Source organism: Eptatretus burgeri, chromosome 7, assembly GCF_056783735.1.
Source record: "Eptatretus burgeri isolate ZD-2024b chromosome 7, Ebu_testis_v1, whole genome shotgun sequence".
In the NCBI taxonomy this organism is placed as follows: domain Eukaryota; kingdom Metazoa; phylum Chordata; class Myxini; order Myxiniformes; family Myxinidae; genus Eptatretus; species Eptatretus burgeri.
In genome coordinates this window covers 42,570,581-42,585,343 of record NC_140967.1, presented here as the reverse complement: position 1 = coordinate 42,585,343, position 14,763 = coordinate 42,570,581, and the positions used below count along the sequence as shown (strand labels likewise).

The following is a 14,763-nucleotide window of genomic DNA, read 5'->3' as shown; positions in this document are numbered from 1 at the left end:
TTCAGGGAGTTGAGGGGCAAAACTGTACGTGAATTGAGGGTGGACAAGGAGGCCGATGTGCGAGGAATCTGTGAGGGGGTAGAGCATCATCTGTGGTCAAGTGATTCTTGTCCTGCTGACAGGGGAATATGCGCATTGCGTTCCTCCAAGCCCGTCCCTCATTGTACTGCAGTTAGAGCGGAGTGTGGTGGGCTATTGACAGAGGAGTCCGAAGTGAAGGGCCGCCAGGACGGTTACTTTGAGGGGCTATACCACGCTGATCCACCAAATGTTAAGTTAGATGTCAGGGGTGTTACCATCCCTATTATATTGCTGACCCTACAATCAACTGTGATGCACCTTCGTTTATGGAAGCAAGCTGCAGTGACCCGGTTGAAATGGTGTAAAGCTCCTGAGATCTGTGGCATCCATGCTGAACTTCTCAAGGCTGGTGGAAATGCTGCACTCATGTCGTTGCATGCAGTTCTGTGCTCTGCCTGGAACACATGCATCATCCCAACTGATTGTAAGAGGGGCCTTGTTGTCCCTTTCCAGAGAGGGGAGGGTAATTGCCAGGACTGCAACAACTACCAAAGGGTGACGCTGCTCTCAGTGCCGGAAAAGATCTTTGCTCAGAAAATTATTGATGGGGTTCGCCACCATCTGCTTGAGCAACAGTGTGCAGAGCAGTGAGGCTTTCCACCAGAGGTCAACGATTGACTGTATCCTTGCGCTTCGGGTCCTCACTGAACGCAGGCAAGAGTTTGGGCAGGGGCTGTTTACAGCCTACGTTGATCTCTGCACAACGTTTGATTCAGTGAATCGGGATGTGCTCTGGAGGATTCTTGGTCTTCATGGGGTGCCACCAAAACTGATCAATCATATGTCTGAACTATACTCTGGTACTGAGAGTGCTGTGAGATGTGGTGATACCATCTCTGACTTATTTCCAGCTGTTACTGGAGTTTGTCAGGGGGTACATCCTGGCCCCCACACTTTTCAGCACTTGTATGGACTGGATTCTGGTTGAGGATGTCAGAGAGATCAAGCAGCGGTGCATCCTTTGGGAATGTCAAGATCCCTGACCTTGATTTTGCAAATGATGCAGTCATCTTTGCGGAGACTCTGGAGATCCTTCTGGGGGCCTTCAAGGTGCTGAATGAGGAGTCGGAGCCACTGGGATTACGGGTTTCGTGGGTCAAAACTAAGATCCAGGCTTTCAATGACATCTTGGATGCTGCTATCTTGTCTGTACCTGTTTGTGGTGAGGATGTTGAAGTTACGGAGACATTCACTTACCTTGGCAGTGATATTCATGTCTCCGCTGGCTGTGAGCAAGAGGTTAATAGACGTCTGGGTCAGGTCTGGGCAGTCATGGATTCACTGGATCATGGGGTGTGGTGCTGTCAGTACCCGTGCAGGAGGACGAAAGTCTGAGTCTTCAGGTCCTTTGTGCTTCGAGTCTTGCTCTACAGATGTGAGACTTGGACTCTGACCTGGGATCTGAGATGGAGACTTAATTCCTTTGGTACCAGGTCTCTTCTGAGAATGCTTGGCTATCGCTGGTAGGACTTTGTGTCCAACGAGCGGTTGCTGAGACTCAAATCAGATTTGTTACCTGCATAATCCGTGAGCGTCAGCTGTGGCTGTATGGACAAGTGGCTGATTTTTCTGACGCTGATCCTGTTCACCAGATTCCCTCAGTGAGGGAGCCTCGTGAGTGGAGGAGGCCAATGGACCGACCACATGCCTAATGGTTGCAGCAAGTTGATCTGCATCTCGGGGAGATGGGGATGGGCCAGGCATCTGCTTGGGGGATGGCCAGACGGTTGCCCCTGGAGTACCGGCAGAAAGTGGACGCAGAGACGTGCTGTTCCGGCACATGCTCCCATACCTGACCTGACCTGACCTTCGTTAGAACAAAACAGAGAACTACTGTATGGTGGTACAGGATGAGGATAAGGGTTGAAACGCCAGTTTTTCCTTTTATTCAAGGTGGATCAACCACCAAGAAAATTTTTAATCTATGAAGTATAAATCTGGTGCTTCATAAACAGGGCGTTAAATCAATGGGTATGCAGTCTTTCAGATGGACCTTGAGCCAGTTGTCCCATCAGCTCGCATTTGCTTGTGGGCATCAAGGTCAAAGTTATTGCCATAATCTATGGGCAGTGTTGCATCAATGGTGCATCTATATCCACACGGACAAATAAAATGGCTGCCAGATGGGACAATTGTAAAACTCCAATTATAAATACAATGATACAAAGGGCAATGCAACACTCTAAAAAAGTAATTAATCATCACTAATCAAAACTCCTTTAAACATTATGCAAGCATTCTCTAAGACAAGAAGTCTCCGATTTTTCTGCGTTAAATAAAGCTAATCTGTTTGAACAATTTTTTGAAGAAAAGAAAACCTGCAGAGGTGTGTGTGTGTGTGTGTGTGTGTGTGTGTGTGTGTGTGTGTGTGTGTGTGTGTGTGTGTGTGTGTGTGTGTGTGTGTGTGTGTGTGTGTGTGTGTGTGTGTGTGTGTGTGTGTGTGTGTTTCTACTGGAGCATTCTGATATGGAATGTGATCCACCAAAATGATCATCATGACGTCCTCAGTTGATTAGACTAATTAACTACAAAAAAAATCCGGAAGAATTACCATGTTTTAAACGCACGCCATGTTAAGGTGTGTAAGAGCAGCTTCATACGTCCTTCTACCAGAGCATGGCATTCTAATTGACCTCTGCCATCTTCGAAAATGGATGGAGGTTACTGTTTTCACCCCTTTCTGTTTGTTTGTTTGTTTGTTTGTTTGTGAACAGTATTACGGAAAAACTCCTCGACGGGTTTCGATGAAACTTGGTGGGGGGGGTTAGGTATGGTCCAAGGATCATGCCATTAAATTTTGGACTTGGTCCCCCCCCCTAAAAAAATTTGTTAGAGAAAATTTTTTTTTTTTTTGCATTTATACATGTTTTAAGTGATTTCCAACCCCCCCAAAAAAATTGTTGCCCCCCCAAAAAATATTTTTTGTTGTATTTCTACATGTTTTAAGTGATTTCCAACCCCCCCAAAAATAAATTGAGAAAAAAAATCTTTTTTTTGCATTTCTACATGTTTTAAGTGATTTCCAACCCCCCCCAAAAATTGTCACCCCCCCAAAAAAATTGTTAGAGAAAAATTTTTTTTTTGCATTTCTAAATGTTTAAGTGCTTCCCACCCCCCACAAAAAAAAAAATTGTTAGAGAAATTTTTTTTTTTTGCATTTCTACATGTTTTAAGTGATTTCCACCCCCCCCCCCCAAAAAAAAATATGTTGGAGAAAAGAACTATAACTCTGTCAGCACTGTTGACATCATATTTAATGAATAAGATATAAGGTTCACTTGAGTGACCCAGCAGTATTGGCGGCGGAGGTTTTGCACTCTCCCGAGTGCTCCCCCTCTCGTTACAAAATGTATAACAAAAGGAATGGCATTGTAACAAAGCAGATATAAGTAAACATTACAATAATATTAATAATAATAGCAGTATCATTTGGCAATAATAATAATAACTAACGCATTATCCCTGCCCTGGGCCAAGTACATCCCGGCTTGTTGAAAGGCAAGTTTATGCTTCAGCAGCACAGCAGGCAGGTATGCTACAAGATGGTTAAGACCAATGAAAATTTAGTCCATCAGACCAACGGGCCCACTAGATGTTTAAGAAATGGAATGTTTAAATTATTAAAACCCCAGACTCCAGAAATGGAAACAAATCATTCAACTTACTTGGCAAATGAGAGTTGCAAAAGACAGGATACAGGATACAAGACAAGGCTGAGTCACTCGGCATCCTTGATCATCAATCATAATCAACACCCACATACCATGACTCAAAAACCCTTACCCAACTGCATCAAAACTGAGGAAGTGCAAAGCAGCAACTTCAAGCTCAAAAATTAATTATTTTGTCACGATGACTGGAATGACCTTTGAAAAGAAAGTTCTCACCAGGTGACCCAAGCAACTGAATTTGCCCAGAAAACAAAGATCATACTTAACTAGACTTGGTGGCTTAATGGTTAGAGTATCGGTTCTGAATCTGGGAGGTCAGTAGTTCAAACCATGGCCGAATCATATCAAAGACTTTTAAAAAAGGTATGTGTTGTTTCCTCGCTCGATGCGAAGCATTTAAAAAGAATAGAGTACAGACAAAGAACCATATGTTGGAACTACAGCACAGCATTTGATGGCCCCCTCCTGCGTTGAACTTTCTTGGAAGAAAACTCATGTTATTATTGGTTCACGAGCGCCAGCCAGAGTGACCACTATATTCGTTATGTCTGTGTCTGTCTGTCTGTCCAGAGCATAACTCCGTGGACTTTTATCCGATCTTGATGAAACTTGGTTATGTGTTCAATATCAATGTCTAGTTGTGTTTTCCTGGATCAGGGCGTGCTACGCCCATTGTGGGCAGAGCCACGCCCAAAAAATAGCCATTTTTAGGGGGTAGTCGGATTAAAAATCTATCTTCTCCAAGGGAATTGCTGAATGGAATGGGTTCTTTGGTATTTGAATAGCAAAATTAATTATCTAAAACTTGTCGTTGTCCAATTTTTCATTTTCGTCCCAAGGTCAAGGTCACAAGGTCAAAAACTTAGAAAATTTCGAATTTTGACATAAAAATCATACGACCGCCCAAACTTTGAGAGCATAAATATTTTTTATGCATAATCTTGAGGTCATTCCCCACCTAAAGTCTTGAAACCATTTTGCTCTATCTCGAACACCTTGCCCGTGCTGCCCCCTTAAAGTCTGTTTTTACGCTTATTTCATCAAAGTATGGATAATCCGAGGAGTGTGAAATGTCATATAGCCTATATGACGTTATATTGTTCCTGGAATGTTCCAGAGGAAGTTTTGCACCAAAGGTCATAATCCTTGACCTTTGACCTTTAAAGGCCACAAAGGTCAAATTTTCAAAGTTGTGGGAATCGAACCGGGTTTTCGACCTTGTTCGACGAACTAACTCCAATAAGCTATAGCACATATCCTGTTTCCTTATTTTAATGTCCACAACATTGTTTTGTGACCGTTAAAGGTTATGCAAAGGTCAAATTTTGAAAGTTGTTGAACCAAACCGGGTTTTCGACATTTTGCACCTAATAACTCGTCACCCGTACCACATCATGTTGATCATTTTTATAACTTGGTCAAAAATTATCACATTGTCTCATCCTTGACTTCTGAAACAATCTACATCGTCAAATACCGCTCGTGAACGGTTGTCGTCTTTAGACTTGTTATTATATATTATTTTGTATATCACTGCTATTTACTATGAATATTCTTCCCTGAATGCTGGCTTCACGCACATGCACACGCACACACACACGCACACACGACGTTGGGAGTACAAAAACAATAAACAATATTTGATGGCTTGGGATTTCAAGAGTACCAAACTGACCTTTTCCCGGATGTCCAATGCACGCTTGCACAGAGGCTCAGCCTCCTTATACTTGGCACGCTTGCCATAAAGAACAGCGAGGTTGTTCAATGTTGCTGCCACCTGTAATGTTATGTAAGCTCAAAAACGGAGGTTTATTCTGATTGAAAAAGAAGCATCATTCAATCATATCACAATAAGTTATCTGAGAAGTAAAGGAAATCTAAAGAACAAGGTGAGATGACATGTGATAATGACAGCAGGATGCATACATGCATATTATGCAATAACCAACCACCAAATTTGCATAATTCATAATCTATGGGCAGAATTGCAGCAGTGGCACATCTACATCCAAATGGATAAATAAAACAGCTGCCAGATGCTAAAAATGTGAAACTCCAATTATAAATACAGTACAGTGATACAAAGGGCAATGTAACACTCCAAAAAAAGTAATTAGTCATCATTAATCAAAACCCCTTTTTAACATGTTGCAAGCATTCTTTGTCAAAAAGTCTCAAATTGTTCTGCATTAAATCAAGCCAATCTATTTTAACTTTTTTTTTGAAAAAAAAAACCTTTACTTTGTTTAAATGAGTGCAATGTTTAAATCATTAAAATCCCTGGCTCCAGAAATGGAAACAAATGATTCAAACAACTTGGCAATGAGAGTTGTCAAAGACAGGATACAAGACAACCCCACCAACTTTGCATAATGCTAATGTTGTCATATGTGGCACTTCAAATGGCATTAAAATTTTGTATTCTTTGTCATCATTGTTACTTTTCGCTCGTCTATGACGAAATAGAGGTGATATGTTAAAGGCAAAACAACGTCCTTCCTTCAGTCAGTCAGTGGATCCATTAACATTTTTTGGTTTATTTCGCCCCTCCCCCCACCCCCACCCCTTCTCCTCTGAGGAGGCTCAACAGATTGTTTTGAAACTCGGCAAGATGATTCATGATGTCGATGAGCAAAATCAATTCAGGCCTTTTTTTAATTCCCATCTGGATGATGAGATAATTACCTAATCAAGTCAGTGTAATCAGTTTTTATTTCTATCACATCTTGGGAGTTCTGTCATCTTGTTTAATTTCCTCTTCGTCTTCAATAATAGCCACCATCGTCCCACCTTTCTTGTGGGGTCGACCGGGGGAAGCTTGGCCCGAGTCTTCATGAACTGGCTGGCCAGGCCTGACGGTCGACGAGTTAGGGCAGGAATTTGGAATTTGGCAATGGTGCCAGTGATAGCTTGCCTACTCTTTGCGAAGGACACCATGGCATCTTTAACATCCACCAACGAATGCCGGCATTCAGGACACCCATTTAACATCCATCTCAATCACCCTGCCTGTGAAACACCAGACTGACAGTTTATAGCTTGGTCGGGAATCAAACCCATGCTTGACAGCTTAGAAGAGAGTGTGTGTACCTCTAGGCCATCCTGTCTGTCCTGTTCAATTTAAACCTCTTAATTACATATAACCTTTGAGGAATGGGAAAGAAAAGGGGTGGGAGAGAGGGGACAGTCCTTTCAGTCGTTTTTAAGACCCTTTCAACACTTTAGACCCCAACTACTATTGGAAGGTACTGTTTTGCACTTTAGACCCCACAGACCATCAGCAAATAGATAAAGGGGGGGTTCCAGACTCAGAGAGATCCTTTATGAAGATCAGGAATAAGAATGGACCCAGAACACTGCCTTGGGGCACTACAGCCTTGACAGGGAGAGGAGATGATAGGATTCCGTTGAGTCCAGCACATTAGCTACGAGAGTCGAGGAAGTCAGTAAGCCATGTGTATAGCTGACCTTGGATGCCACAGGCAGAGAGTTTTGGAGAGTAATGCAGGATGCCAGACTATCAAAAGCACGAGATAGGTCAAGAGACAGCCCTGATTTCATGTTTGACATTAATGACCCTTTTGGCATTTTAAGAACCCTTCAACACTTAAGACTCCTTTAGGATATTTATTTATAACACCCATACACCCCTTAGCCCACTTCAAGATCTATTTTTTTTTTAAAACTGTTCAAGGGTCCTTTCACTGGACAAAAACTAATGTAACATTTTTCATCAATTTATGACCTGCTCATCCTACATAAATTTTCATTGCGCAAATAAAATCATATTATGAAGCTTTTCAGCCCCCACAGGCCCCTAGTTTTCCAATTAATCAAACTGAAAATCAACCATCACCGAAAGAACCCCATCAACGACCACCCTCTGTCGGTGTAATTTCTCCAAAATTAGCATGATGGGTTTGAGGGTGGAAAAAACGATAATAAAATGTTATCAAATTAAACTTCATTTGAAACTAAATGTCTTAAATCTGAAATGGAAAATGTACTCAAATATGGTATGATTCTATGTGCTTGAACATGTATCTATTTTTAATTTTAATTAACATAATCATATCTTTCCTCTGTTTTGAAAGATGATCGACCTGTCAAGTAAAGATATGATAAGCAGGCCGACCTTTCAAATAAGCTTTCATTGAGTATAAAATAATTGCCGATCATTTCAATATATTTTACTTCTGAAGGGATTTTTATGAAATGATGGATACAAGGTACCAGCAAGCTTGATAGGAGAATATTGTTTCAGCTCAACTGGAGTGTTGGTCCAAGGAAATGTCCAGATGTATTCACTAAACTCTGATTGCTTCATATTTTATATACAATTCCCTAATCTGTCAAGAAGCGAACTGAATTTTTCCCCTTCCATACCTTAAATTGGATGTGATCCATCAAAATACTCAAAGGATTGCAGTTTTGATGTCGTTCTGTGCCGGGAGAGATTTTACACATCTGGTCTTGAGATATATGCTACAATCCTTCAAAATTAGGCTGATTGCTTCGCAAAAGCTGAAAATATTTTCCACCTGGAAATACATCGACCTGACAAACTGTGGCACCAGCGTCTGAAAATGATAGAACTGTGTCTCAATGAATACTATATAAATAACTCAAAGTCTCCATGCATTTCAGAATCTGGAGAAAGATTGTGTTATTCTCACTAGATTACTCCATATGTGCATATGTATCTGTTTGTTTGTTTGTGAAATAAATGTTTCAAATGTATAGGAGGACTTAGCAATTTCTTCTACACTTCCATTGGAATATGAGCATCTCACCCGTTTGAGACGATGTATCAATCATCCTCCCAGCTTTCCAACATGCAGGCACACATGCACTAAACTGAGGTTTCTAGTGCCAGCCATCACCAGACACCTGTCCAAAAGGTGCCAACAACCCCCCCCCTCCAGTTCTTCACCACCTCCTCCCGACCCTAAGGCATCAATCCCTTCCCTATTTGAAGCCTTCAAATCGCCCCCCCAAACCAAAGTCCTCACCCCCCAGCCCCAGCTCTGTCCCATCTATGCTCTCACCCTTCCTTCCAACCCAAACTCTGTCCTCCCCTCCTCACCCTCCCCCTGCCCATAAAAGCAAACGGTCAATCCCACATCGAAACAGCAGAAAATTTAGCCCCTCCCCTATCAGACTTTCATCGAAACCGCAATGAAAATAGCTCCTACATGTTATGGCCCGTCACGGTTTCCTGTCCACCTCACAATCCCACAAGATATGGGGAAACCCCATGTAATTGCAAACATCAAACGACCACGAGACACAAACCCAATTATCTTCTTCCTGATGCATATATACACACATCATCAAAAGTAAATAATGATGGATGTTTTCTTTCACAATGTCACAAAATTCCTGGAAGTCCTCGAACAAACACCTTATTAATGACATGGGTTTTATGGTCCCTGGTCGAGTCGTTTCAGAGAAAATAGTCAGAAATAATAGCAAGGACCTGCATAACCTCCGTGGTAAAAGCCCTGCTTGAGAGAATATCACATAGTTATTTGGGTGTTGTATTGTTGCGAATTTGGAAGCTTACTGCACACAACAGCCAGGTCCTATAGATCAGCTATATCGGGAAGTATGTTTGTAGTTAGGGTCCCGTCCTATGTTTAATGGGTGATTAATTGTACGTGCGCTGTGAGTTATTTTATAGTTAGGATTTTTACATTTTAAACTTCAACAGCAACAATGCCCATCTTCGCTTCTTCACCATCGGCCTTTCCCACGCACATGCGTGTCATGCACAGCCGTGGGCGGAGTCCAATGTGCCAGGCGGGGTTCCTTTGGACATTGGCATCTTGGATTTCACTCCAAATCAGCCAATCGGAGGGGTGCGAGCACGTCTGCCGCCTCTCGGCCAATGGGGAGCCAACGCAACATATTGCTGCTCGACTTCCTGGTCTAGGAGTGGAGACATGAGCACTCCCCAACCAATCTCGGACGGCCGGGAGATCGCCCAACACGCCTGTCCAATGCGGAGGGGAATGACACGAGACGGATCCCTCCCACCTGTCAAGAAAAAGGGATAATTGTGTGGGGGCGACCCGGTGAGAGAGTCTTCCCGCCGTGAATCACCTGCCTGCGAGCCGAAGGAGAATCGCTTGCCTGCCTGCCTAGCTGACTAGCTTTGCCTGCCTCATCGCCTGTTTTGCCGGTGGAGCGTGCCAGCGCCCGACGCTACCCTCCGTACCTGGTGCTTGGAGTAGCATCGTGTTGCGGGTGCGAGTCCCGCCAGGCCAGATCGTTGAGAACCGCATGAAGCGAGGAAGATCCAAACCAGATTCGTACCTCCAGCTCATCTTCCCTCTGAGCTGGGGGTATCAATAGAGGCCATGGCCAACATTTCTTTTTGGGGGGTGTGTGCCTGTGTGTGGGCCCGTCTTTCAAGTAGAAACGTTTAAGTGCCGTGTGTATAAATTGCATTCCTTTTATTCGGTTAACTCTGCCTTCTTGCATGCTCCCCTGCCCCATTATAAATAAATATCCCTTTTGTTAAATGTTCCAGCTCGTTTCTGTGTTTCTTTCGTTGGCTTGGCACGGTGTGTGTTGAGAAATAGCGAGGCCGTAAATTGTTCATTTGGTCCGACGGGCCTTGGTAATCTCCGCTCGGGTTACACACGGTTCGGGCTTGGTAACGTCTCGTTCCGCTCGAGGTCCGTCGAGGGTGTGAATTCCCCGGTAGCTTTGTCCGCGTGGGTAATTAGGTTTTTGAAGTTTGGCAATTGACCCTACCCCACGCGGTCGAATTATTGGCGATTCATGGTCCAGTAAGGGACCCGTGCCTTTCGGACTTATCCGAGTCACGACCTAAATTCCAGGTGTTTGGTGGGAGACGACTCCACTGCTCTACCTCGTGGCCATTTATCGCCACCAATACCCGGCCCCGCAACAGTATAAACAACAGACAGTTGCCACGATTGCATATCTTCACAAGGCCTGTGAGGTCTATTGGCTCAAAATCCTTTCACTGTTGCTTTGGTCAGTTTACACTGAAGGGAAGACTTATAAGGGGGGCATCGCGATTGTGAATATGCCAGCTCGGAAGACGTCTTTGGCTTCGCAGAGCAGTAAGCACCAACACTGCGGCTGTACGATTTTTCAGATTGAAATTGTGGGTGGAGTCCAGCGAACTGTCCAAGCAATGGGTGGACGGACAGATGCACACACTGTGTATTTTATCGTATAGATATGGATAAACTGTGCATTTGCCATTATGATTGAGTTTTGTGAAGTAGCATGGCAGCAACATGGCCCAGAGCAGGTGTCGCAATCTTTGGGGCTGCATCAATCCTCCAGAGAGAAGCTACATGCTAATCGTGTCTTACTTAATATCTTCACCTCTTCTTCATTACCTGTGGATTCAGCTGTGAGCAGAATCTAAAAGCCAATGAGTTGATGTGTTCGTCCTTCTCGAGCAAAGATGACCACATTCAGCATCGTCCAGGATTGTTTGTTTGGATTTTCTGAGTGCGTAGGTGACCGATAAACCCAATTTGGGTCCGGAAAGTTCTGTTACAGACATGACAGAGTGACAGACTCGTGATGCAGCTGGTTTGTGGCAGAGGTAGCAATTCTGTTCTTTCTTTCTTTCTTCATGCTTTCTCTCCACCTCAGATTTTCACTTGAGCTGAAAGAAAACTACACCCTGATGGAATGCATCTTGCCATACTGAATGATCCTGAGCAAGACTCTCCCAAGAGTCAAGATGGATATTGAAGTAGTTGAGGGATGCTGTCAGGGTCGCCTTGTCGCATATTTTTTCTGACCACCATGGGAGCATTGACCTGTCTTGAATTCACCATGAAACAGTTGCGTTGGCAGACGTATCTCTAACATTCTTATCACATGACAAGCCCATCTCAGCTGTGACTTTCTCAGAAGAGTATGAATGCTTTGTATTTCTGCCAATTGCAATGTTTCTGTGTCAGCGACTTTTCCCTGCAAACTATTCTTAAGAAGCTTTTGCAAACAGCTCATGTGAAAATACTTCAAGCTTCTTTGCATGGCACTGGTACACTGATCATGTCTCAATGGCATAAAGTCATGATTAATGAAAAATCACTTTATAGCCCTTCAGTTTTGTGTACAGTCTTATTCCTCTGCGATCCCAGACTGGTTTGCGAAGTCTGCCAAATGCTGCACTTGCTTTGCCTATCCTTGCATATATCTCATCGTCAAAATGAACATTTTGAGAAAGGACACTTCCAAGATAAGTAAACTTTTCCACTGCTGTCAAGTTTTGATCCTTGATCTGCACCTTCGGCACCACATAAGGTTTTCCAGCAGCAGGTTGATGTTTGACTTCCGTATTATTTGTGCTGATTGCGAGACCAATATCGTTACATGCCGCCGAGAACAGATCCTCGCTCTTTTGCATGCCTGACAGCAATTCAGCATTCAAAGCACAATCTCAACACAGTATGAACTCTCAAACCTCTCTCCATCCTCCAAATCGTGGTGGCATCCAATTAAATCTGTTTCTGGTGTATGTTCCCCCTCCATCCACTCCATTACCTCAAATGGCCGCACTGCTGACACCGCACGTGAAAAGGCTGAATGCCTAAACTCGGAGTTTGCATCTAAATCTTGTGTCCAAAACCCATCGCTTTCTGTGCCCACCCTACCCAGTTGCACCCAGCTGTTCTTGGACTCTGTGTCATTTTCTCCTGTTGAGGTGGAGAGCTTGCTGTCAAACCTCGACTCCGATTCTGCAACTGGACCTGACGGTATCAGCCCACATGTCCTAAAAACCTGCTCCTCTGCTCTTGCTCACCCTCTCTCTGTTCTATTCACCCTCTCATTTGCACAAGCTCATCTGCCATCTACTTGGAAATCAACAAACATTACTGCTCTGCATAAAAATGTGCAAAAACAGATCGCTGCAACTACAGATCAATCAGCCTTCTCCCAATCATCAGCAAGGTTATGGAATCCATCATCGCTTCAGACATTAAATCCTTCCCCTTCTCCAATGGCCAGATTTCGGATCATCAATTTGGTTTCAGACAAGGTCGCTCTACCCTGGATATGCTGCTTTTGCCCTCCGAACAATGGATGAAGGTCCTCAATGATGAAATCAGAGCCATATCCCGAGACATATTGAGTGCTTTTGACTTGGTCTGGCACCCTGCCCTGCTCACCAAATTCTCTTCCTATGGTATCCAAGGCCATCTCCACTCATGGCTCGCAGACTTCCTCTCCTGTCACAGCTAACGTTGGCCCGAAATGGAGTTCTCTCATCCCTTCTTCCTGTCCAGGCTGGAGTTCCTCAAGGCAGCGTTCTGGGCCCTGTTCTTTTTCTGCTTTTCATCAATGATCTCTCCGACTCTGGAAAATCCTCTATCTCTTTGCTGATGACATCACCCTCTGCCGTACCATCTGTCATCCCTCAGATCAGCAAGCAGCAGCTTCTTCGCTCTCTGCAGATCTGGATAAAATCACAAACTGATCCAACATGTCTTTCAATCCTGACAAATCTCACACTCTCACAGTCTCTCCGAAAGGACTGTTTGGACCCCACCACTCCCCCCCCTCCCCCATCTACTTTCTGAACAAGCCATCGTGAAACTGTCGAATCATTGGAATAATTTTTTCTGGGCAGCCAAACTTCAACATCTTCCAGAGGCCCTTCTGATTAACAGCATTAAAGGCATTATTCAGATCAACAAATATAAGATAAAGATCGAAATTTTGTTCTTGACATTATTTTTTCCTGGATCTGATAACTTGCAAACACCATGTCAAGTGGCTTCATGGCCGTTCCTGAAGCCCCACTGACGCTTTGGCAGCAAATCCTCAATTGAGATGGTCTGTAAGGCCATTCAGTGTAATTTTGGCAATAATTTTTCTCACAATTGAAAGAAGGGAGATCCCCCTGTGATTGTCGTAGGTTTGTCATGGATGCGTTTTTGAACTCTTGATAGATGGTGCCTCAATTCCACATGGACTGAAAGAGTCTAGTTAGCTTAACCACTCAGCAGTGAGTCCCCAGCAAGCAATGACACAAGGAGAATAAACACAACACAAGATTAGACATCCTTATTTTCGTATTCTTGCAACCAGCTTTAGCACTTGGTACCTGAGACAACCATCGCGGTTTGTTACAATTCAAGTCGTAGCTCTAATGGATGTTTCAAGTCATGGTGGTGGAAAACATGCATGTTTTTGTGCCAAGATTGTGGCTCTGCCACAAATGCTGTGTCACAGTTAACAGTGCAGAGGACTGTCCCATTTCACAGTCGGCAATAAGGCACAAGGCAAGACAAAAGTTAATCTCTCCACAAATGCGCATACTATATCCTGCATACATGTTTTGCTTGCAAGTACAGGCAATGGATACAGGTAAAGGTCAATTTTCTCAACACCAAATTTTACCTGTATAATACTGACTTCAGTCCAATTGGATACTGACCAAATCCATTTAATACTGACCAGGATTTGGACTTCAGTCCAATAAAATCTTTGCTCCAGTCTGTGTTTGTCTCAACGTATATATAATTAATACAGTTAGATAAGTTTTGGCTTATACTGTGACAATTGTAAGGTCAGGGTGGAGAAGTAAAAAGGCAGCAGCTTACAGCAGGGTGATCCTTTCCAAGAGTTTTCTCTCTAATGGCTAGAGCGTCGTTCAGTAAACTAGCCGCCTCCTTAAATTTATTCTGATCCCTGGAAAAAAAAACAAGACAGTAAAGTATGAGAACCAATGTGAAAAGGCAGAAACAAGTAGGGTACAATATCATCACCCTGTTCTTGTCTTCAGGAGGAAATCGTAAGTGCACAAGTTTAATGAATAGTTTATCATTAAAGAAAGCAAGCAGCAGGAGTACAAAGAATCATCCAAATAAGAGAAGCCAAAAGCTGCAAAGTTAATTGGAAAACAAAAACTCAAAACATTCTAACATCGTGCAAACAGCAGCATAATGTGCCTGCCTCATTATATGGCGTCATACTTCATGTTATTCAGAATCCCTTGTGCATGAGG

General features: G+C 43.4%; 1 protein-coding gene across 18 annotated transcripts in view; it reads right to left on the bottom strand.

The window, feature by feature from the left end:
• KLC4 (kinesin light chain 4) overlaps positions 1-14,763 on the bottom strand; it is a 232,257-nt gene that overhangs the window by 102,386 nt on the left and 115,108 nt on the right. For all 18 annotated transcript variants that reach the window (XM_085888200.1, XM_085888197.1, XM_085888193.1 and 15 more), the window contains 2 exons: positions 14,360-14,447; positions 5,428-5,529 (listed from right to left, as the gene is read on the bottom strand). In XM_085888200.1, coding sequence (XP_085744326.1) covers positions 5,428-5,529; positions 14,360-14,447 — 190 coding nt within the window. The remainder of the gene's footprint in view (positions 1-5,427; positions 5,530-14,359; positions 14,448-14,763) is intronic.